This window comes from Gossypium raimondii, chromosome 13 (assembly GCF_025698545.1).
Source record: "Gossypium raimondii isolate GPD5lz chromosome 13, ASM2569854v1, whole genome shotgun sequence".
NCBI classification, from domain to species: Eukaryota; Viridiplantae; Streptophyta; class Magnoliopsida; order Malvales; family Malvaceae; genus Gossypium; species Gossypium raimondii.
In genome coordinates, this window is record NC_068577.1 from 43,615,642 (window position 1) to 43,641,636 (window position 25,995).

Sequence of the window (25,995 nt, forward strand, 5' to 3'; positions counted from 1 at the left end):
AATATCATGTTAATGAATCATTCGAAAGCTTTCAAAATGTTTGTTCTTTATGGAAGCTTTTAAAATAGTTTGCGTATTCATGAGTATTTTGTTAAAATGTTTGGTTCGTTTGAAAACTCGAGCTTTCCTAAAACTAATAGTTATAATCCATAGCTAATAAAAATCCCAAATTTAAGAAAAATCCATAAAGGCCATATTTACAATAAAATTCCCAAATAAAATTTAAAATCATAATTAAGTATGAAACAAAGTCAAATAAGGTTTTGTGGCCACCGCTGAGTCTTCCATCGCACCAATCTACCCAAGCCCAGGGATTACCTATATAAAAACTCAGCGTGTAATCCCCATATAGAACAAGCAGTCAATATGCAGTCATAGTTTGGGCTTAAGCCTTTTCAGTACCAGATTCAGTTTCAGTTTGAGCCTTAGCAAATTTCAGTACAGAAGCAGTCATTCATTAGGACCTTGGCCCATTACAAGATGTCGAATCAAGATAAAGAATGTGAGACTTACAGTCACAAAATCCTATCCAACCAGCCTCTACACACCATCTCCGTCCAACCCTACACTCCATGTGGGGATATAATCAACGCACCCATCCCTACACTCTAAAAAGTACCGAATGCGGCACTAAACAGTGGTTTGTAGTTGAGCTGCAAGTAAATTAGGCCCATGGCCTTTCTGTAAACTTCCTCCGAACAATACCAACCCCCAACCCAATGCAGTGCAATATACAATAATGACATGCTATATCACAGCAACAACGCATAGAAAAGCAATTCATTAAATATCATTACACTTGATAACATGTACATATATATTAGTCATACAGTCATTTCAGTCAATTAGGAGTCTAGGTAAGTTTACCGACCCTATAGTAGATCCACAGTCGACTTCGGTGACCAGTGAAACCTTGGCAATAAAATAGTAAAAATGGTTACAAGCCTATGATGTTCACCAGTGTAGGCCTACAAGTCTATGATGTTCACCAGTGTGGGCCCACACGCCCGTGTGGCCCATATGGTCCAAATAGGCCTTGCCCACTTGATCCATTTTAATGTAACCTGTGCTAGTTAATTATTCATATGTGTTTCCACTATTTACTTATATGATCCTTCAAAGCTATCTACGTGGGTCATTGTTACTAAATTTGAAACAGCCCATACCCAGCCTAGGAGTTATGGCCAAATCTAGCGGTGTCACATCGAAGTGTCTTTCGAAAATCTGACTCGTTGGTAAAAATTTGTTTCTAAGTTTAAAAAAAAAACCCCTTATTATTAATTAACAAATCAACTAGTCAAAACGTTTTCCTTGTTAATTGGCATTGATATATTAAGTTAAATTAAAACTGGGAAGCATTTGAAACCTTTAACGTTTAAAGTTCGTGTCTTTGAAAACAGTAATTATTTTAAAAATTTGTTTTCACCTAACTGGAAGTATAAAATATGCAAACAAAAGCCCAATTAAAATTTTAAAACCAAATTATAGGCCTTATTACAAAACAAAACCCAACTTATAATTTAAAGTAAAATAAATGCAAGTGTGAACAGCAGCAATTGTGTGGCCACCTCCGTATCCCTCGCAGCACCGAATCATCTATGGCTAAGGATAACCTGCATAGTTAAGAGGAGAGGGTGAGTTTACGAAACTCAATGTGTAATCCCCTGCTAGTCAAACAGTAACAATATACAGTAACAGTCTAGCTTGAGCCCTATTCAGTGATAGTACAATGAGGGCCTTAACCCAATGCAGTAACAGTGTGGGCCTTAGCCCAATATAGAATCAGTGTGGGCATTAGCCCAATACAGAATCAGTGTGGGCCTTAGCCCAATACAGTAAAAATGTAGTGCAATAATGCAGCCCATCCCAATCCAGCCAACACACCACTCCGTACCACCAACACACCATGTGCAGATAAAATCAAACCACCTAGCCAACACACCAGTATCGCAGTAAAGCTGCCAGTAACAGTATATGTGGCAAAGCCACCAGTAGGTCCACAGTCGTCTTGGGCGACCCGTGCGACCTTAACAGTATAGTACACTTCCTCCAAATATAACAACCCAACCTCATGCAACATGTCGTGACATAATATCATACGTGTATGCAAAATGTCATGCTCAATCATAGTCATACATATCATAGAGAAAATTAATCATACATAACATAAGGCCATAACAGTCATTTCATCTCCTAGGGGTATAACAGTTATTTTACCCTATGGGGGTATTTCGGTCATTTTACCCTACGAAGGCATTTCGTTCATTCTAACCTATGGGGGTATTTTTGTTATTTTACCCTATTGAGGTATTTCGATCATTTTACCCTATGGGGGTATTTCGGTCATTCAACCCTATGGGGGTATTTCAGTCATTCTATCCTATAGGGATATTTCTGTCATTTTACCCTATGAGGGTATTTTGGTCATTCTACCCTATAGGGGTATTTTAGTCATTCTACCCTATGAGGGTATTTCAGTCATTCTACCCTATGGGGTATTTCGGTCATTCTACCCTATGGGGGTATTTCGGTCATTTTACCCTACGAAGGCATTTCGTTCATTCTAACCTATGGGGGTATTTTTGTTATTTTACCCTATTGAGGTATTTCGATCATTTTACCCTATGGGGGTATTTCGGTCATTCAACCCTATGGGGGTATTTCAGTCATTCTATCCTATAGGGGTATTTCTGTCATTTTACCCTATGAGGGTATTTTGGTCATTCTACCCTATAGGGGTATTTTAGTCATTCTACCCTATGAGGGTATTTCAGTCATTCTACCCTATGGGGTATTTCGGTCATTCTACCCTATGGGGGTATTTCGGTCATTCTACTCTATGGGGGTATTTTGGTCACTTTACCCTACGAAAGTATTTCGATCATTCTACCCTATGTGGGTATTTCGATTATTTTACCCTACGGGGGTATTTCAGTTATTTTATTAACCTCACGAAAGGTCCGCAGTCGCCTCGAGCAACTCAAGTAACCTAAATGGGCAAAATAGTGTAAATGGGTCTGAAGCCCATTACTCGGCCCAAGTAGGCCCAGACGTTCGTGCGGCCCACTCAGTCCAGAATTTGCCACGACTATGGGAACTATATACCCCAGTCCAGTATTTGCCACAGATCGTGTATTTCATCCATGTGGTGCCCACGAGCCCATTGGGCCGCCACGGTCCATTCCGTCCCAACGCGGCCCATTACGGCCTAAGCCCATGAAAATGCTCATGGAGGCCTCTACAGTCTATCTCCCATGATTTGTGTGTTTGGCTTACCACACGAGTGATCGCACTCTCGTGTGGTCTCAAACGTTGTATTTCGGCTTTTGTCGTTCTACAGTTAGAATGGTCATCGCACCCTTGGTTCCCAGGCAATGTGCCAATCAACCTCAACCACTACCAGTTAGGAATGGAGCAATGCAGGTTGGAGAAAGCGACGAAAACCTTGAAAACCTCACTGATCTCCCCCTTCAGATTAAGGAACAAATGAGATGGATGATATATAGCTCTCTACAATAACAACCTCCCCAAATCCCAATATTCTCTCCTCAAATCTCTCCAAATATCCCTCATCAATTCTCTCTATGACCAGTTCAAACTCCATTCAAACTCTCCCCTTTAGCTGTGTTTCAGTCCAACTCCACCACCTACCCAGCTCAAGCAGCAAAATAAATACTTCATTGCACACCCCAAGACTTGAACCTCAGACTTCACAGTTATATAACACGCCACCTTGCCAATTAACCACAAGCTCTTTTTGTGATATAAAACAAACACTATTACTTATAAGGCCTATATGCCAGTGTCCAGATTCATTTAGGAGCAAAACTAAAAATTCTACAAAAGCCAAGACTTGAACCCAGACTTCTCAAACACTCGCAAACACTCCTAAATCACTTAACCACTGAAGCAAACATTCATTTATGTCACTTCCTTGCACAACTAACTATTTATGTGCAGCCTCTTAACTATTCGCTTGTTCAAAACCTATTTCTTCTAGGCCCAAAATTCGGGATGTTATAAAATTATTTATATCTTGAGCTACAGAATTCTGAATTCAGATCTGCTTAATGTCTTTGAAAATAGACTCAAATACCTTTCTACCATAAAATTTCTAGAGTTTTTGGTTCACCCAATAAGTACAGTAAAATCTTTTAACTTACCCCTCTTCTGCTGTTTGACAACTTCGACCATTCTTCACTAAAAAATAGTTATCTCTTAGTACAAAATTTGGATGACATTTCAATTTTTTTCTACTGAAAATAGACTCATTAATAGTTTAAACATGTAAATTTTAACCCCTAACTATGTTTCTACAATTTTTCATAATTTTGCAAAGTTAGAGCAGGGGAACCCGAATTCATTCTATCCTTGTTTCACTAAATTTATATAACTCACGATTTACAATTCCATTACTTACACAATTTCTTCTATTGGAAAATAGACTCAATAAGCTTTAATCTCATATTTTGTTCATCCTCTAATTCAATTCCCAATTTATGGAAATTTTTCAAAGTTAGCCTATTGCTACTGTCCAAACAGCAAGCAATTTCGGCTTTTCACCGAATCCCTTATTTTTGTGTTTTAGGTACACACCTGATTTTGATTCGAAACTAAAGCCACCACGAGCACTCCAGAACCTATTATTGACCAACATTTCACTCAATTAGTCACTTAAATGATCGAATTAAACTTAACCCCAAAATGAAAAAGTTATCTTTCAAGCGAAAAAACCCTTACCTTACAAACTACGAACGCTTCCCTATATAACTCAGCACTAGCACAGCCCCTCACACCAGATTTTTGGCTATCAACATAGTTAAAAAATATTCCCCAATTAATAACTTAAAAATCAAAATTTTAAAGCACCATTATCACTTACCGAACGAGTGTGACTCTATGTTGTGCAATATGACAAATTGAAAACAAAGTTGAAAAGGGAAAGGAAGGAAAAAGGTGGATTCCGCAAGAGGGTGGGTAAAATTTGGCAGCAAAGGAAAAATGGAGAGGAAAACAGCAGAGACTTTTTTGCAGGAGAGAAGAAAAATAACTGGGTAATTCTCAAATCCCCTATTTTGCTCCTACTAAACCACATCCATTTCAACTACTTCAGTATTCCAGTCCATCACAGCATTAGCAGCAAAAATAATGCCCAAGTACAGACTCGAACACAAGGCCTCCCTCACACCACCACTCCACTTATCCGCCAGACCAGCAAGCTCATTCTGACATTATTTTACAAACAACTCTACTTAAACCCTTTAAGCAAGGCTAAGACTTCAATCATTAAAAATTCCAAATTTGCCCAAGTCAAGGCTTGAACTTGAGACCTCTCACACACACCCAGGACACTTAACCAGTCAAGCAGACAGATATTTATGTCATTTGATAGTAGAAACATATACAGAAAATTTTGGGGAGTTACAAATCTACCCCCTAAAAGAAAATTTAGACCTCGAAATTTTACCTGATCAGAATAGATGAGGATACTGCTGACGCATCACATCCTCAGGATCCCACGTAGCTTCCTCCGTGCCATGATTATGCCATAGAACCTTAACCAGTAGGACGGATTTTCTCCTCAGAATCTTTACATCACGATCCAATATCTAAACTGGCTCCTCTTCGAAGGTCAGATCTGGCCTAAGCTCGATCTCCTCAACAGTAACAATATGCGTGGGATTAGAGTAGTGGCACCTCAACATCCATACGTGGAAAACATCGTGAATCCTATCCAACTCTGGAGGCAGCTCTAAATGGTAAGCAACCGGTCCCACTCGTTTCAGTATGCAGTAGGGTCCAATAGACCTAGGGCTCAACTTGCCCTTACGACCAAATCAAAGTAACTTCTTCCATGGCGAGGCCTTAAGAAAAATGAAGACTCCCACAGAAAACTCGATCTCACGACGCTTCAGGTCTGCGTAAGACTTCTGTCTATCGGACACCGCTTTCAATTGGTCTCGAATCAATCTAGCTTTATCCTTGGTATCAAAAACTAGTTCAGGGCCCAGAACACGCCGTTCGCCCAATTCAGTCCAACATGAAGGTGTGCGACACCTACGACCATATAATGCCTCATAAGGTGTCATCCGAATGCTAGACTGATAGCTGCTGTTATAAGCAAACTCTGCTAGCGGCAAGTAATCCTCCCAATTGTCACGGAATTCAATCACGCAACTTCTTAACATGTCCTTCAGTATCTGAATCACCTTCTCTGACTGACCGCCCGTCTAAGGATGAAACGCAGTACTGAAGTCCAATCTAGTACCTAAAGCTTCATGTAGCTTTTTCTAGAACCGAGACGTGAAGCGAGGATCCCTATCGGATACTATTGAAATCGGTACCCTATGCTGTCTCACTATCTTAGACACATACAACTTTGCCAGCTTCTACAAAGAGTTGTCGGTACGAACAGGTATGAAGTGTGTTGACTTGGTCAATCGATCCACGACAACCCAAATAGAATCTTGCTTAGTGGGTGTCAAGGGTAACCCACTAATGAAGTCCATAGTTACCCGCTCTTTACTTCCATAGTGGAATCTTAACTGGCTGCAACAAACCCGAAGGTAACGTAGGCTCAACCTTAACCTGCTAGCAAGTCAGACATTTACCCACAAAATCAGTAACCTCTCGTTTAAGTCCAGGTCATCAGTATAACTCACGAAGGTCTCGGTACATCTTATTTTCTCTAAGATGCATAGCATAAGGGCTAGTATGCGCCTCTCACAGTATAGACTGCCTCAACTTAGTATCATTCGATACACAGATTCTTCCACGGAAACAGAGTACCCCTTTGCTATTCTGTCCAAAATTCACAATATTCCCACTCTCAATATGTCGGAAGCGAAGCCCCAAAGACTCGTCCTCTAGCTGTTTACCATTAATCTGCTCTATCCACATCCGTTTAACTTTGAGTTCGACCAATAGACTACCATCATAAAATAAACTAAGACGAGCAAACATCGCCCTCAAATCAGTCACAGCACTATGACTTAGTGTGTCGGCCACCACATTGGCCTTACCAGGGTGGTATTCAATCATACATTCATAGTCCTTAAGCAGCTCAATCCATCTACACTTCCTAAGATTTAGCTCCTTCTGAGTGAGGAGATACTTGAGGCTCTTGTGATCCATCTAGATGATACACTTTTCACCATATAGGTAATGCCTCCAGATTTTCAATACGAACACCATTGCAGCCAACTCTAGGTCATGCATCGGATAATTCACCTCATGAGTCTTAAGCTAAGGAGACGCATATCCTACCACCTTACTCTATTGCACCAACACATATCCCAAATCGACATGTGATGCATCACTGTAAATAGTAAACTCTTTCTCAGACTCTGGCTGTATCAAGACAGGGGCTTCAGTCAGTACGGTCTTAAGCTTTTCAAAGCTCTCTTGCTGCGCATCCGTCTAGTTAAAAGGCAAACCCTTACGTAGCAACTTGGTCAATGGTGCTGCAATAAGTAAAAAACCGTCTACAAATCATCGATAATACCCTGCCAATCCCAAAAAACTACGAATCTCAAATACAGTCTTAGGCTGTTTTTGATTCAACACTGCCTTAATCTTTCGAGGATCAACCCTAATCCCCTCAGCTGAAACCACATAGCCCAGAAATGTTAACCCTAATCCCCTAAGCAGAAACCACATGGCCCAAAAATGTTACTTTCTGTAACTAGAACTCACATTTACTAAACTTGGCATAGAGTTGTTTCTCTCGCAAGATCTGTAGAACCACTCTAAGGTGTTCATCGTGCACATCCTCAGTCTTCGAGTACACCAGTATGTCAGCAATAAATACCACCATGAATTGATCCAAATAGGGCTGGAACACTCGGTTGATCAGATCCATGAAAGCTGCTGGTACAATCGTCAGTCCAAATGGTATCACTAGGAGCTCGTAATGACCATTGCGAGTCCTAAATGTCATCTTATGCACGTCAGCCTCCTTAACTCTCAACTAGTGATACCCTGATCAGAGTTCAATCTTGGAAAATATTGAAGCTCCTCAGAACTGATCAAACAAATCGTCTATCCTCAGTAGGGGGTACTTATTCTTAATGGTCAGTTTGTTCAGTTACCGGTAGTCGACACACATACGTATGGATCCATCATTCTTTTTCACAAAAAAAAACTGGTACTCCCTACGGGGACACACTAGAAGGGATGAAGCCACGATCCAGTAACTCTTGAATCTGAGCCTTAAGCTCTACAAGCTCTTTCAGTGCCATTCTATAGGGAGCGATGGACACCGAAGCTTTTCCAGGACGGAGCTCAATTTCAAACTCTATTTCACGATTTGAAAGTAACCTAGGTAGCTATTCAGGAAAAACACTTGGAAAGTCCTTAACCGTCATTATGTCCTTAACTGAAGAATCCCTAAAATCTGAAACACTGATGTAGGCCAGATATGCCTCACAACCCTTACGAGTCAACTTTTTCGCCCTCAATGTAGAAATCACATTCCATAAGTAGTTTCAACGTTCCCCAATTACGACTACCTCGCTATCCTCCTCAGCTCTCAATACAGCCCTTTTTATGGCACAATCCAAGCTCACTCGGTGTTTAACCAACCAGTCCATTCGCATTATTAGATCAAACTCTCCAAAAGGCAGTTCTATCAGATCAGCTAGAAAAATAGCCCCTTGAACCTCTAAAGGAACATATCTACAAAACTTCTTTACTCTTACTGATTGTCCTAACGGACTCAGTACAGTCACCTCACTCGCAGTGCTCTCAACCATGATACCCAAGTCCTCAGACTTAGTATAAGTTATATAGGAGTGAGTGGATCCTCTATCTATTAGTGTAGTATAAGGTATATTATAAATAAAGAAGGTATCCGTGATAAAGTCCGGAGCATCTCTATCCTCTCGGCTACATGTAGCATAAATTAGGATCGGTTGCCTCAGCTCAGTATGACCAGAACCTTTGTCCCATACTCTCTAACCACTACCTGACCATGGCCTCTCAGTAGCTACTAAGCTGCTCTCAGTGGTGGTACCGTACCAGTATCTGGAGCTTGCATTTGACCGGACCTCCGCGGACACTCTCTAATACGGCACTCTAATGAACCACACCTTAAACAAGCTCCAGTTCTTTTCCAACACTCGCCCTAATGGTGTCTACCATTGTCAGTACACAGCGGTTGTCCAGTAGCAGCAATAGGAGCCCCAACTCTTATCGGTCCATCAACTATGACCTTTTTCTTAGGCCTCTGAATAGAACTTGAGGACTCCGAATCCATCTTGCTCCAACCTCTCTCTCGGCTCTGGCGCTCAGCGTGCTTTACTTCCTCGGTTATCTTCACCTTATCAATAAATGCAGGAAAGTCTTGCTCTCTCTGTGGAGCTATCAAAATGCTCAGATTATCCCTAAGGCCATTCTCGAAGTGAACACATCGCTCGTACTCGGTCACCACCATACCTCGTGCATAGCGGTTCAATCTTAGAAATTCAGCCTCATACTTGGCCACCGATCTATCTCCTTGAGTCAGATTTAGGAACTCCTTCCTACGGGAATCCATATAACTGGCCCACACATACTTCCCCTAGTAGAGCATAGCGGTCTTAAAGAACTCCTAGGTCAGTCGATAGGGCTGAGTGCCCTTTTTAACAGTGAGCCACCACTGATACGCCTCATCACGTAATAGCGATATAGCACCCTTTAATTTATGTTTAAGAGTGCAGTCTAGATCATCCATAATCCTCTCTGTGGCCTCTAACTAGTACTCAACCACATTAGGGGCAACTCCAATAATACCCCTGAAAAGCTTAGCTCCGTTACACCGGAGTCGTTCCGTAACCGACCCGCAACCTCCAGCTCCAGTATTGGGCCCAGTGACCCATTCAAAAATCCTCAACACGACCTGGGACAGTGCGTCATCCCCAACCGCTCGATCATGAGACCCAGTCTCAGTCATAGGTAAGGCCAGTGTTTCACTAGTATCCAAATTAGGCAGATTGCCAGATGACGAAGACCCAGCTCGAGGACCTCTACGGCCTCTACCACGGCCTCTTATACCCCATCCGCGAGTGCCTCTAGTGCTCATTGTCTAACTACATTTTATATGTATTAACAGTTTTATGCATCAGTTTACAGTTCCAGTGTTTATTAACAGATATTTTATAAAAACAGTATCATAAATGTAAAGTTTGTTTCGTACATCGCAGTGTCAATCAATGTCTATCAGTTTATCTATGTCTACGTATACACTATTTTAAGTGTTTTTAGTACAGTTTATCTATAGTAGTCTCAGTATATACTACCTATACCAGTTTCAGGATATACTATAAAAAATAGTTTCAATCACCGGTAGAGTGTTTGAAAACTGAAACCTTGCTTAAATCATTTTTTGTTTAGAATCTTTTAACTTATTAATTCTAATATCAAGTTAATTACTTATTCGAAAGCTTTCAAAATTTTTATTCTACGCGGAAGCTTTTAAAACAGTTTGTGTATTCGTGAGTATTTTGTTAAAACATTTGGTTCATTTAAAAACGCAAGTTTTCCTAAAACTAATAGTTATAATCCATAGCTAATAAAAATCCCAAATTTAAGAAAAATCCATAGAGGCCATATTTACAATAAAATTCTAAAATAAATTTAAAATCATAATTAAGTACGAAACAGAGTCAAATAAGGTTGTGTGGCCACCACTGAGTCCTCCGCCGTACCGATCTGCCCAAGCCTAGAGATTACCTGTACAAATAAATCAGAAAGGCGAGTTTACGAAAACTCATCCTGTAATCCCTATATAGAACAAGCAGTCAATATACAGTCATAATATGGGCTTAAGCCTTTTCAGTACCAGATTCAGTTTCTGTTTGGGCCTTAGCCCATTTCAGTACAGAAGCAGTCATGCATTAGGGCCTTGGCCCATTACAGTATCGGTAATCAGTACAGTAATAGACTTACAGTCACAAAATCCTACCCAACCAGCCTCTACACACCATCTCCGTCCAACCCTACACTCCATGTGGGGATATAATCAACCCACCCATATCTACACTCCAAAAAGTACCGAATGCGGTACTAAACAGTGGTTTGCAGCTGAGCTGCTAGCAAATTAGGCCCGAGGCCTTTCAGTACACTTCCTCCGAACAATACCAACCCCTAACCCAATGCAATACGATATACATTAATGACATGCTATATCACAGTAATAGTGCATACAAAATCAATTCATTAAACATCATCATGCTCGATAACATGTAAATATGTATATCAATCATACAGTCATTTCAGTCAATTAGGAGTCTAGGTAAGTTTACCAACCCTATAGTAGATCCACAGTCAACTCGGGCGACCTGTGCAACCTTAACAATAAAACAGTGAAAATGGGTCTACAAGCCCATGATGTTTGCCTGTGTGGGCCCACACACCCGTGTGGCCGACATGGCCCAAATTGGCCTTGGTCACGTGATCCATTTTGCTAGTTAATTATTCATATGTGTTTCCACTATTTACTTATATGATCCTTCAAAGCTATCTACCTGGGTCACTGTTACTAAATTATTTATATCTTGAGCTACAGAATTTTGAATTAAAATATGCTTGATGTTTTTGAAACTACACCCAAATACCTTTCTACCATAAAATTTCTAGAATTTTTAGTTTAGCCAATAAGTACAGTAAAATCTTTGAACTTACCCCTAATTTGCTGTCTGACATCTTTGACCCTTCTTCACTAAAAATTAGTTATCTCCTACTACAAAATTTGGATGATGTTTCTATTTGTTTTTATTGAAAATGAACTCATTAATAGTTTAAACATGTAAATTTTAACCCCTAATTATTTTTATCCAATTTTTGATAATTTTCCAAAGTCAAAATAGGGGAACCTAAATTCATTCTAACCTTGTTTCACTAAGTTTATTATAACTCACAATTTACAATTCTATTACTTACACTATTTCTTTTATGAGAAACTGGACTCAATAAGCTTTAATTCCATATTTTTTCCATCTTCTGATTCGATTCCCACCATTTATGGCGATTTTTCAAAGTTAGCCTACTACTGTTGTCCAAACAGCAAGCAATTTCAGCTTTTCACCGAATCCCTTATTTTTGTGTTTCGGGTACACAACTGATTTCAATTCGAAGCTAAAGCCACCACGAGCACTCTAGAACCTATTATTGACCAACATTTCACTCAATTAGTCACTTAAATGATTGAATTAAGCTTAACCCCAAACCGAAAAAGTTATCTTCCAAGCGGAAAAACCCTTACCTTACGAACTACGAACGCTTCCCTCTATAACTTGGCACTAGCATAGACCCTCACACCAAATTTTTGGCTATCAACACAGTTAAACAAAGATTCCCCAATTAATAACTTAAAAATCAAAATTTTAAAGCACCATTATCACTTACCGAATGAGTGTGACTCTATGTTGCACAATATGACGAATTGAAAACAAAGTTGAAAAGGGAATGGAAGGAAAAAGGTGGATTCCACAAGAGGGTGGGTAAAATTCGGCAGCAAAAGAAAAATGGAGAGCAAAACGGCAGAGACTTTTTTGCAGGAGAGGAGAAAAATAATTGGGTAACTCCCAAATCCCCTATTTTGCTCCAACTAAACCACATCCGTTTCAACTATTTAAGTATTCCAGTCCATCTCAAACACCCACACGACATTAGCAGCAAAAATAATGCCCAAGTATAGACTCGAACACAAGACCTCCCTCACACCAACACTTCACTTATCCACCAGACCAGCAGGTGCATTTTGACATTATTCCACAAAAAACTCTACTTAAACCCTTTAAGCAAGGCTAAGGCTTCAATCATTAAAAATTTCAAATTTTTCCCAAGTCAAGGCTTGAACTTGGGACCTCTTACACACACACAGAACACTTAACCACTGAAGCAGATAAATATTTGTGTCATTCGATAGTAGAAACATATACAGAAAATTTTAGGGCGTTACATGCATGTTTTAATATGTTTATAAGACTATTTAATGTAAGTTAAGCATGTAATAATGATAACTAGCTAGTAAAATTTACTTAAGACCGATGCAAATAGCAAACTGATGGATGTTTTATTGGAATGAGCTTTTACTTGTTGGATATTGCATGAGATCATGGTGTGGCACCTTGATATTCGGGCTTGGCGACCAGGCCGGGTATAGGGTGTTACAATAAGTATGATGTAGTGATGATAGGTTAGCTAAGATGTGCAACAATAGAAAATTTCAAAAAGAAAATCAGAACGAGTAGAAAAAGTACTTGTAAAGTAAAAGCATTTGTGAGGGAGATGTATTGAAAAAGAAAAATTGTGATAAAGTCATAAAAGTAGAAAAGCTCATTTATTAGTGCAAAAAACCTTATGAATTAACCGTTGTTGTTATATTATACTGTGACTTCCTATGTGGAGACATGAGGAAGGTGAGAGAATGAGAAATAAGGCGATGAGCGGGAAAGGGTTACTATGTGCAAACTATTTTTATGGTTGAAACTATATTGTGCTTACTATTCTTGAAATCCATACCTATCCTAAGCCTCAGAACGTTACAAGCCGAAAAGCCCTATGTGATCTAGGTAGACTTATTCACAATTCAAAATCATACTAAATAATTGCACTTATAATTGTTTGTATTCTGCTAGGATAATCAAATTACTTGTATAATTTATTGATCGATTAATACATTTGAGACCCTTAATGCTTGTATGCTTTGTAATATATTGAATCTAGGTGTTTGATATCAAAAGTGGTAAGCCAACTATATCTCATGCCAAGATTTTGAAATCTTGATTTTCTTGATTCTTGAAATCGCTCCAAATAGCAAAATTGGGCCAAGATTCGGTTTCTTGATTTTCTTGAAAACAAGAAAGTGAATCTTGATTTTCTCTTTCCTTCGTGTACGTATCTAAGGCTTTTGTGACTCGTATCATTCCCCCTTCCTCAAAATTATTCGTCCTCGAATCTTTATAAGCAGAAGAAGAAGGGTCGATTTTACCTTTTCCATTTAATACAAACCTTCGCTCATCGAGGGCATAGTGTAGTCGAAGCTCTGTTGTTGAGTTAACCTTTGTCAAATGGAACTCAAACTTCATGTACAACCACCTAAACTATTTAAGGCACGAATATAAATTGAAAACAAATTTGGAAAATTTCGTTACCTTATTCACCAAAATAGATTTGCACAAATTCGCGGATTTTACACAAGGCAAATCAAGAGAATAATAACTCACGCTTCCTTTCGTAATGACTTTATCAACCACAATCAAAGAATAACAATTAATCGGATCAAAATGAGGGGATCTTTTAAGAATTAAGTCACCAAAAGTTTTATCAATAATTTTCAAATCTGCACGGGACTCGGTTGATAAAATTTCCTTACCTCGCTTACCTTCGGGCTCATGTAGTGTGATTTCATCTTTGCCTATGTTGATCATATGAAAGCGTCTTTCATCGGAAAGGTATTGAAGTTGGAAGCTATCTTTCATATGTGGCCAATGGAAGTGTTCTATCCCACGCAAAGGTGGTAAACCTTTAGTGGCCTCACTAAAAACATCCTCATAATCCTGCGAAAAACATTGAAACACACTAGGTAAATTTTCATTAATGTTAGATGGAGATAAATAATTTTGCCTAAACCTCACAAGGATACAAGGCTGTTCATTGGATAGGTCTCTCCGCACATCTTTTTTTGTTGCAATTAAATTTTTCACTCTATTTTGACCACTTGCGGATTCACTCACCTTTGGGCCATTTAAATTTTGACTTTTTTCACTAGTAGCCTCTTTTCTCTCTGTCTTTTTTATTTGTCCTTTCTCCCTCACCCCCTCACAAAATTTCATCAATTTTAATTGATCTTTATATACATTACTGGGATTTAAAGGAGCAAGAGTGAATTTTCGGCCTTTAAACACAAGAGAGTATCTATTAAGCTTGCCTTGGTGTGTAACATCACGATCAAATTGCCAAGGCCATCCAAGGAGCAAGTGTGCCGCATGCATTGGGACCACATCACACCATACCTCATCCTCGTAATTCCCAAGCTTAAAAGTGATCAAGGACTATTTTGTAACTTTAACTTCTGAGCATTCATTAAGCCACTGAAGGTGATACGGCTTAGGGTGCTCAATACAAGGTAACTTTAAGGAATCCACCAAATAGCTGCTAACTACATTCGAACAACTCCCACTATCAATAATAAATGAACATAAGTTACCTTTTATAAAACACCTAGATGGAAAATATTGGTCCTTTGGTTATCACAATCATCTCCCATTTGGATGTTAAGGGTGTGGCAGACTACCATCTTATTTTTTTTCTCTCTTTTTTTTTTGAAATACCTGTAAAACAAATACTCAACACTCAAAAGAAAAATTAGCAAACCTCACTGTTAGTCACTCAAAAAGAAAAATCAAATTCTCATTGAGGTAGAATTCAGTCTTGTGAGTTCTTTAGTAGAGTCTATATCAACCAATTAGAAAGTGTATGAACTGAAACTACCAAAGAGTCCTAATTTGCACTAAGATGCCAAAAACTGACGAGACACCAATTAATTTGTGTTGCACCGAGGAAGAATTGTGCACACCTTAAAATCCTACTAACACAAGAAACAAGAATGTGTTAGATAGTGTAAAGGAAGAATAAAGGCAAACAAATGAAAACCTATAGCTAAGGATCAATAAAAATTGCTGAAATCGAAAAACCCGAAAAACTGCGGAGTAACTTGATAACTTCGTTCGAGATGTTCCTGATCTCCAAAAATCACGAAATTAAATCTGGAATGTACTTAAATATTGAATTTTTGATCTGGAAAGTTTGGGCACCAAACTCAACCCGCTGAATCTTTTTTTAAATTTTTATTGGATTTTTTTCAATTTTTTTGACTTTTTTGACTGATTTTTTTGCGAGAAATATTTTTTTTATATTCAATCACAGTGCCACAAATATGTATGCAAAATTTAAGATCAATCGGAAAACGTTTACCCACTCAAATTTTTTTTGAAAATTTTTTTGGGTAAAACTGCTATTTGTAGTTTAAAAAATAGATATCAGTTTAGAAATCAACCAAGAACACCCAAAACGCCCAAAATCTAATACCAAATGATAGAGGGTTGCGTGCGGACCAAGATCGAGTCATCAAGTCACGGGAAACTCCTAAGAAAGCTTTAGACGATCAGATCTGAATCGAAATAGCAAAACTTAATTAAAATCAATTAGATCTGGAAACTAAAAATCCCCAAATCAATAAAGAACAACCAAGAATCTAAGCACTTATGAATATATGTTCTTGGAAGCCAAGAACACAAAATTAAGCCCCAAGATTAACTTCCAATCAGCCGAAACTATCAAAGAACACAAAACAGCAACTAAATTAAAAACAGATTGCAAAATCAATGGACACTAGTTCTAGGGATTGGACAGCAAGAAAAAGGGGGATTTTTGTGAATCAAAAACGTTTCTTTATGTCCAAGGAAGTGCCGAATCAGATCTTGAAGTTTGGAATGGCTGAAACGAAACAAGAACAATTAATCCCAAATTATTTAACAAAACGACACAAGCAGAATTTAATAAAGAAGAATGAACAACAAAAGAAAATAAAGAAAGTCCTAAGAAGCCTTGAAATCCCGAAAAATTTCACAACTCCCTTCAAACGGCTCTAATCTCCCCTCCAATGAAGATCAATGGCAAGAAGAAGGTTGAAGATGGCTCCCACAATCAAAAAGATTGTTAAAACTACTTCTAAAGAAAACTCAAGAGAAAATTCTTGGAGAACTCAAAGAGAATTTTCACTCAAAGCAAATCTAAAATTTTTAATGTAATTGTAATGTCTAACAAGGGTGGCCGACCATGCCTATAAATAGGCCTTATAACTATTTCCTAATCTCATTAGGAAAACTTAAAAAAAAAACTAATTAACAAATTTAAGAGGGAAATTCGGCCAAGTCATTTTAATGGGCTGCTTGGGCCAAATTTTTACATATAATACTCCTAAAGTCTAAAAATTAAATTAAACAATTAAAATTTTTACAAATTGGGCCACTTTAACAATTTGGTCTGATTTTCAACTAAGTATAATTTGACTTCTTGGTTGGGCTTGGAATCCTCTTATTGGGCCTTGCCTTCAAGAACTTGGGCTTGTAGTCCATCTCCTACGAAATTGGCTCGTTGATGCTCGTAACGGAGATCCAATGCGCTTTGGCTGCAAGATTAGGATTCTTGGACCAAGATTTCCAAGATTTGAAATCTTGATTTTCTTGATTCTTGAAATCGCTCCAAACAGCAAAATTGGGCCAAAATTCGATTTCTTGATTTTCTTGAAAACAAGAAAGTGAATCTTGATTTTCTCTTTCTTTCATGTACACATCTAAGGCCTTTGTGACTCGTATCAGTGATGGAATGATTAATGCATGTGGGAATATTTAAACGAATTGACAAAATAATAAGTGAATAATTATTATTTTATGTGATTTTGGAATCTTAGTTAAAATTTTATGGAGAATTAAATTAATTGGCACAATTTAGAAATAAATATGAAATATACATAAAATGGGTAAACTACTTTAGAAAGTGCAAGTCCTCTAAGGGACTTATTTGGAAAACTTTAATAGTTTTGTTAATTTTATAAACTTTGTTATCTTCTATTGAATATCATGTTTTAATGATCTCCTTTAACTCATAAATAATTCTAGCAAAAATTCAATTATTACTAAAATGAGTAAAATGGTCTTCAATAATCAAATAATATGATACATCGATCGAGGCCGGTATGGGGTATTACACGTACTAAGCGTAAGTAAGGATTAGAAAGCATTCTCCAATTTGATGGTTTTATTTTCTATACTTATTAAAATTTTAAATTTTAGTCCCAACTCAATCGCTAACCACTAAATCTATTGACTTTAATGATGTAACATTTTGTAATTATTATATGAAAATAATAAGTTGACATAACATTACAATTGTAACATTATGTTTGTTGCATAAGACTTTGGAAATTTCATAATTTAACTTAACAAAATTAACGATAATAGTTTGATCAAGAACTAGAATTTTAAATTCAAAAATAAAAGGACTAAAAATAATTAAATTAAGTTTGAAAAATAAATTCACAACTGAAGTATAATAGAAATACTAATAATATAATTTAACTTTTTAAAATTAATTATGATTTCTTTAGTGATAGTTGTTTAAATTTGATTAAATGATAATATTTTCACATTTAATTTAAAATTGATAGCTTTTTCAGCCCTCCAGCCTTGTTCATAATTTAAATTGTTGTGTATTACAATATTGAATAATTAAAATCCAGAGTTTTTATGAAAATTATAATTTTATTATAATATAATAATTAATTTTTATAAAAACTATAAGTGAAGAAATAAAATTAATTTTTATCATATAAAATTTATATCTTTCTAAAATATTATATTATTATATTATTAATTATTAAAATTTTAAATACATAAAATCATTAAATATATTTAACATAAAAGATAAAGTAAGTATAATTCGATAAAACTTAAAATAATAAAAATTCAATCTTAAGTTTTTCTCTAAAAATGTCATCAACTTATTCATCGGTCATTTATTTGATTTCAATTTCTTAATAGTTCTTTTCTACATTTAAGTTCCTTTTCAGTAAATATGATAAAATACTATTAATACAATGTTTAAATTAAAATCAAAAATTAAAAATAATTATAGTTATTTTATTAATAATATTAGTGGAAACAACATATAAAAATTACTTTAGATATAATTATACAATATTAAAAATTAAAATTATTCAATTGAATAAAAAGTTTATGTTGAATAGATAGCTCAACAAATTTACACATTATTGTGTATTTTATGATGTAGGAATATTATTATGAATATTATAAGTATAATGCCTAGAATATAACGATACATGTAGTTTTTTATTTTGACTTTTTCGATAAATATGATAAATATTATTAATATAATATTTAAACTCGACATCAATATAATTATTTTATTAATCATATTAATTGAAAACAACATATTAAAATTACTTTAGATACAATTTTAGTAAAGGAAAAAATTATCAAGTTCCTTATAACATTGAAATAAATAAAAGAAAATTCATCAAATAAAAAGTTTACTTTTAATATATAACTCAACACATTTACACATTGAATATTTTTTATGAACCATTATCAGTATGTTTATTATTATGGATATTATAAACATAAAGCATTTATTTAACCTTGAATGTAGTCTTCTATTTTCATTTTTTGTCGGTAAATATGAAAAGATATTACTAATTATATCATGTTTGAACTAAAATATAATTATAACATTCTATTAGAAATATTAATTAAACAAATCCAAATTACTTTACATATGACTCTATCAAGGCAAAAATATATTATTCAACACTTGCATATAAATTATTTATTTTAGAATTCAAAGTAACATTATTCTTTAATTATTTATAATATAACTAATTTATTTAGATTATTTTTAAATATCAAACTAATAACAATAAAATAGTAAAAGGTATGGATTTGCAATATCTTCCTCTTTTAAACATAAGTTACTACAAATACAATTTTTTAAGAATATTTTATATATTTTAGCTATTTATCTCTTAATAATAATTTATTAGATTAATTATATAATATTATAATATTTTATTAAAATAATTTAATATGTATATTCAACTGCAACACTTAACGTAAAAAATTAATATATTTGATAAAGCCTCAAATAAATTAAAATTTCAGTTTCGTAAGGGAAATTAGTACATATAGTGCATATTGGCTCATGGTGTGCATCTTGACACACAAAGTTTATCCTGACACCTGAGGTGCATCCTCGCACATAAACCCATACACAATCTAATCATATGGCATGTCAAATATATCTGACAGAGTTGAACAACTAATAGGGTACCAATGTTCAATTCCATTTTACGACTCAATAGATATCTCATTTCTAAATCACAATCATATTCACAACCCAATTTATTACCAATACACATTATATCTCATGTCATATAACATATTTCCATCCAATTTCCATACCATTCCAAGCATTTCGTAACCTCCCCAACCCGACCTAGACGTTAGACCTGAATTCAGGAGATTATATCGCCCATTGAGATGGCCCAGTATGATCGAAGTTTATAAAACATTTATTTTTTTAGAAGAAATTTTAGTCTATTTTCAAAAAAAAACTGACAAGTTATAAAAAAAGGTTTCAGTTTAACTTTCCTAAGTATTAGGGAAGTCCAACGAGGTGAAGGATTTTCCTCCATTTTATAAAAGGAAAATAAGTTCTAATTGAAAACAAGGCTTGGCAACAAAAATCCCCTGCCCCATCCATGCCCCACGCCTTTTCTAAAAAAAAAACTATTTCAACGAACGAAGGCTTTTATTCGGGGGAACATCAAACTTATACAGACTAATAGGGTTCCTTAGTGCCATATAGCAAGACCATTACGAAACTCATACACCACCATGACCTCCCAATTGCATTTCAACCGTTCCACCACCACCCACCAAATCTAGAATGGATGTGCTGGCTCTATCATATCTGTAACTGAACAGACCCCCCTAAATTATCCAGAGCAAGGATAACATATATGTTGATGAATAAGTATGTTTTTATTAAAATAAGTACTTTTTCTTCTATTGATGAATTTTTTTTATTGTTCCTATTTTTTAAAGTTATATATTAAGTGCAAAGAAGATCAAGAATTATACGTCTTAACTTTTTTATAAAATATTTTTTCCTTTTATATCTTAGTTAAAGTTGTGACTCACTACACCAAAATAGGCTTTTAGTGGCGTTTGGATAAAAAACGCCGCTAAAAATCAAGTATTAGCGGCACTTTTCAAAAAAAGCCGCTAAAGATCGAGCATTAGCGGTGCTTTTTAAAAAAGCGCCGCAAAAACCTAAGCCCAGCGACATCGTTTTTTGACCTTTCGGGGCTTTAGCGGCGTTTTTGGAAAAGCGCCGCTAATGCTCGGGATTTAGCGGCGCTTTTTTATCTGTCTATTTACTATTTAATTTGTTTATTTATATTAATTAAAATTCAATTTATTTTTAATTGAATATTTTTTAAAAATGGATAAATTTGAAATAATGACACGTAGAAATAATTTGTTTATTTATTAAAAACATAGAAAAATATTTGTTAAAATGGAAAAATTAAAATACTATTATTTAAAATAATTTTAAAATTTTTTGGGTACATGACTGATTGATTTTTAATTTATATATTAAATAATTTCATATATAATTGTAAAAGATACGATAGTATTAATTTTAAAATATTTAATTAATTATCATTATAGTTTAGGGTTTAATATATATGGTTTAGGGTATATGGTTAATTTAGGATTTAAGGCCGATTTAGGAGTTACAATTTTAAAGTTTATAGATTATGGAATTAGGGATTATGGATTAGGGATTCTGGTTTAAGGGTTGTGATTTAGGGGTAGGGGCAGGGGTTAGGGGTTAGAGATTAAGAGTTAGGGATTAATTTAGAGTTTATGGATTCAGTGTCAGGTTAGGGTTTAGGGGTTAGGGGTTAGAGGTTAGAGGTTAAGAGTTAGTGTTTTAGGGTTTAGAGATTTGGGGTCGGGTTAAGGTTTAAGGTTTAGATTAATTAGTAATTTTTTAATTTCTATATCAATTAAGTTCTTATATAATTGTAAAAGAGGGGTTAGAGGTTAGAGGTTAGGGGTTAGGGGTTTAGGGTTTATGTTTTATGATTTATGGTTTAGGATATAGGGGTTAGGGGTTAGATTAATTGGTGTTTTTTTAATTTATATGTTTAAATATTAGATTTAAAAAAACATTGATAAATAAATAAATAAAAGCAATGATTGATATGGATAGGTAACTATTTATTGATAAATAAATAAATAAAAGCAAAATAATAGTAATTATATTTTAGTTAGAAAAAATATCTCTAATAAAATAGAGATTAGATCGAAAAGAATAATTTAAAATCATGATTAACGTCTCAATCTTTAATAGAAATTGATATGTGAGAGATTGATTGCTTATATTGGATAATTCTAACTTAATAATTAATTACAGTCATTTTATTATTTGTTTTCTTATTAAAATATAAAATATTTATTTTGAGAGTACTTAGTTTTTTATTTTATAAAATCAATTTATAAAAATAGTAATAATAAATGTTTTATAAAATTACTTAACTAATAATTTTTAGCAGACAAAATAAAAAAATTTTAGCATAACAAAACAGTATCGTTTTATTTCAAGTTATTATCGGGTCTCATAGTTTTCTACTTTTACTCTTTTACTAAGATTAAATGTCATCAGGATTATTGTTTCCTCTAATAGATCTAGCATATCGATTTGATTAATGCTTCTTTGTTTCAGCGCTTGAGAAGCTGTTAAAAAATCATGCTGGAATATGCGACTGGAGATGAAGTTTCCATGGTTAGTTTCATTCTCTCCTGTTTATACATGCCTTTGAATTAATGTGGTTTGATTTTATTTTATTTTTTAGTTTTATTTTTATTTTTTTGAGGGGGGTGCTTCCTGCAACAATATGTGATTAAGAAAATGTAGATCAGGCATCATCTAGATGCCATTCTGCCCCTGAACTGTATATGCCTTTGGATTTCAGATGAAATGAGTTAGCCATAGATCTAAGTTCTGTTTAACTTAGCTAATATCATCTTCTGTTGCCTGTTATGAAACCCTTTTAGAAGTTCACTCCTAATGTACTGTAGAATAAGAAATATCTGAAACTATTTATTTTGAAATGTTCTGAATAATACATAAATATGGCCTGTTGACTTTGTTTGCAGGCAGATCTGTTTCTAGCACCACAGATTCTGGCTGGGATTGAACGATTCAATGTTGACATGGTAATCTGCTTATTCCATTAACTACTAGTTTCTGCATCCAATTGATATTTGTTCACTTTTAACTCATTTGAAGTTGCCATTCCTCTCCTCACACTCAAACGCAGGCATGTATTCTTGGCTTTTCTATTTGCTCTTATGCTTCTGAAATTTTTGTGAGTTAGAGGGAGAAATATTGCTTCATATAACCATCCTCCTAAGATTTTTCAATGACACCAAATAAATTTTTTCTGCTCTTGACTCAGGTTTCTTTTTTACTTGGACTTGTACACACACTCTTATCACATTATGCAAAAGACACATATCTCACAAAATTACTCTCTTTCTTAACAAAAATTTGGGGTCAAACCAGGGTTCTGCAGTTAAGCAGTCTTAATGGGGAGTTGTGTATCAGCACCTGCTGAAAGAATTAAGAATTTGAGAAGGCCCCGTCGTCGGTTCCGAAAACACCGCAGGAAGGTTTCCCGTTCCATCACAGATGGAACCAAGAAAAGGAATGGTGATGCTCGTGTAACAGATATAGCTGTTAGTGAATATTTACATATGGAGAATGGTGCAACCACTACTCGTAGAAGATCGGAGGTTTCGAGCTCAACATTCAATTTCACTCAATTTCAGTGGCATCTTAGTCAAATTGATACAAATGGTATATCATTTCCTTTTCATCAATGTTAATAATCTTTGCTGAAGAATATAGTAGGTTACGAAAAACTTATGAAGAAAGGGTATAAATTATTTTCCAAAATCGAAGGGACTTATATTTTCAGAATTGCTATAACTTCCGATCATGTTCTGTGATAAATACTTTGTTAAAAAGGAACTAATGTAAATGATAGTATACAATAAGCATTTTGGTACTTTATGTTATTTCTCCAAGTATATGTACAATACAGGTATGCTCAAAAATTAAAATTTTTTCCATATATGTGGAGGATCATGCCTTCTTACACATGTCCAAATATTTTTCAACCATGTGTACTTGAAGAAAAACGAATAGTTGAAGTAACATAGTTGGTCTCCTTATACTTTCCAGTGAACTTTTCATTCTGTGCAATGAACTGTCTTAAAAACCAGGTTTTTGTCATGATTCCATGCTGTTTTCGGTTCTAAATTTCCTTTCCTTTTTCCAAAAAAGATTCCTACTAAGAGGATTGTGTCTTTTGGTTCTTGCGCACTAGATTTTAGTATATACCAGTAATGGAAATCAAAGTTGACCAAAAGAAGTTTCTTTTTTGCTGTAGCTTGCCAAGAGGATCTTTGGTTTGATTCAGTTAGTATTCTTGAATCCGATTCGGACGATGATTTCCTCAGCATTCATGGAGGTAACGGAAGATTCAACCTTTCCTTGACCATATTTAAAGGAGTTCTGTAATAGAAAATAAAGCATGATGATATAGCAATGGGACACTGTGGAGCTGAACTATGAATCCTCATATGAGACTAGTACTCAATTATCTTGTCTAAAATTTTCTACATCTGCTGAATTTTAGACAATGTCAGTTACTAAATTTTAGACAATACTTATGATTGCTAATTTTTCTTGGTTTTTGTTTTTTAGTATGCACAGACAAGGGGAAGATTTAGTCATCAACTTAAGGGAACTAGATATGAGGGCAATGAATTGAAAGATTTGGCGATCCACCAAGGTATCATTTAATTGAACTTTCATTTTTGTTCAAAATTTAGAAATTTAGTTTCAATTCTTAGTAAGGGTTATTGTGATAGATACTAAAAAAATTATATCATTTCATACTTGAAACAAATGGGTGGAAAAAAAAGAATTCAGTTTAAAAAAAATTAAGAAATAAGGGTTTGGTGAAAACATCTTCTAAATCCTTATAGTGTGTTTGGAATTTGGAATTTGAAGCAAAGAGAAGAAGTATGTATGGAAAATAGTAAGCAGCAATATAACTAAATCACCATTTGCTGATTATGAGAAGATTTATTGTTCCTATTCTCCTGGCTCCAATTTTTTTGGTTCAAAACTTGATGTCTAAGTGTATGATTGAGTATTTGGCAATCAATCCTGTGAAATAGTTTCTAGTTAAGGTGGCATAGAAGCATATAGTCCAGGCATAATCTGTTCTTACAATTTATGATTTTTTTTGGTTTCTCCTCACCACAAATTCTCTAATGTATTTTGCAGAATGAGATACATGCATTTCTCTATGTGGATGGGTAACCTATATCTTTGATTTGAGGCATAGTTTGATGACAGCATAACTTATTGCTGAAGTTATACAGCCACGTTGTTTGCATGTTGATGACCAGTTTTGATGTTTAAGATTTCAGAATTGAGATGGATTTCCAGCTTGGAAGATGTATAGAGCCTGGAGAAGGTTATGATAAATAATGTGCTTGTTGTTGCACTTATATTAAATATTGTACCCGTTTCTGTGAAATTGTTGTCTTTTGAAATATCTTTAAGATTAAGGAACTATACTAAATGCGGTCACAAAACTTATGTAATTCTAATATAGAATGTAAAAAAATTTCTTATGTAATTCTAATATAGAATGTATCTTGTTTTAATTTTCTTAATTTAAATTCATTAAATTTTATATTTAGCTTTAAGTTAAAATTTTAATAGAAAATTTAATTTAATATTTTTTTATCCTTAAAAGTATATAGTTTAAAGTTTAAATTTCAAAAATAAAACATAATATAATATTTATGATAGAAATAAATATTATTTAATTAATTTTTTTTAAAAGTCATGTTTTTAGCGGCATTTGTGAAAAAGCGTAGCTAAAGGTTATGATCTTTAGCGGCGTTTGTAGTAAAAGCGCCGCTAAAGGCCCTTTTAGTGGCGTTTTTATAAAAGTGCCGCTAAAAGTCATGACCTTTAGCGGCGTTTATTTCTAAAAACGCCGCAAATGTTAGCGACGTTGTCAACAGCAGCGTTTTTTGCGGCGCTTGTGAAAGCTCCGCTAATACTTTTAGTGGCGCTTTGCCAAAAAAAATGCAGCTAAAAACCTGTTTTGGTGTAGTGACTATTTTTAAATTACATATTAACAAATCATATTTTTTTTTTAAATTTATAGAATAGAAAAATGAATATGGTAGAAGATTAGGCTACTCTAGTAAGTTGAGTTTCGACTATACAATTGTTGAATTAAATTAGTTTTTCCATCGATTTCGTTCTTTA

At 34.9% G+C, this 25,995-nt stretch overlaps 1 protein-coding gene across 5 annotated transcripts; it reads left to right on the top strand.

Annotated features, from left to right (window-relative positions):
* Positions 1–22,251: 22,251 nt before the first annotated feature.
* Positions 22,252–25,379, top strand: LOC105784398 (uncharacterized). Of its 5 annotated transcripts, none has more exons than XR_008192600.1 (6): positions 22,252–22,416; positions 22,791–23,092; positions 23,200–23,493; positions 24,089–24,169; positions 24,406–24,493; positions 24,994–25,379. XR_008192600.1 is itself a non-coding variant. In XM_052626123.1 (6 exons), exons 3-5 carry the CDS (start codon positions 23,223–23,225, stop codon positions 24,429–24,431), a joined length of 378 nt encoding a protein of 125 aa, XP_052482083.1. In that variant the 5' UTR covers positions 22,253–22,416; positions 22,791–22,954; positions 23,200–23,222; the 3' UTR covers positions 24,432–24,493; positions 24,994–25,379. The 5 variants fall into 5 exon arrangements, 3 of the variants coding, with proteins under 3 accessions (XP_052482083.1, XP_012465733.1, XP_052482082.1); XR_008192601.1 differs by having other exon boundaries at positions 22,791–22,850; positions 22,955–23,493; XM_052626123.1 differs by having other exon boundaries at positions 22,253–22,416; positions 22,791–22,954.
* Positions 25,380–25,995: the final 616 nt, after the last annotated feature.

What these genes read in the sequence shown, in the direction of transcription:
- LOC105784398 (XM_052626123.1), top strand. Translation starts at nt 23,223, where the DNA reads ATGGGGAGTTGTGTATCAGCACCTGCTGAAAGAATTAAGAATTTGAGA. An exon ending in TAGTCAAATTGATACAAATG is followed by an intron (nt 23,494 to 24,088) that starts GTATATCATTTC and finishes TTTTTGCTGTAG; the next exon opens with CTTGCCAAGAGGATCTTTGG. An exon ending in TTTCCTCAGCATTCATGGAG is followed by an intron (nt 24,170 to 24,405) that starts GTAACGGAAGAT and finishes TTTGTTTTTTAG; the next exon opens with TATGCACAGACAAGGGGAAG.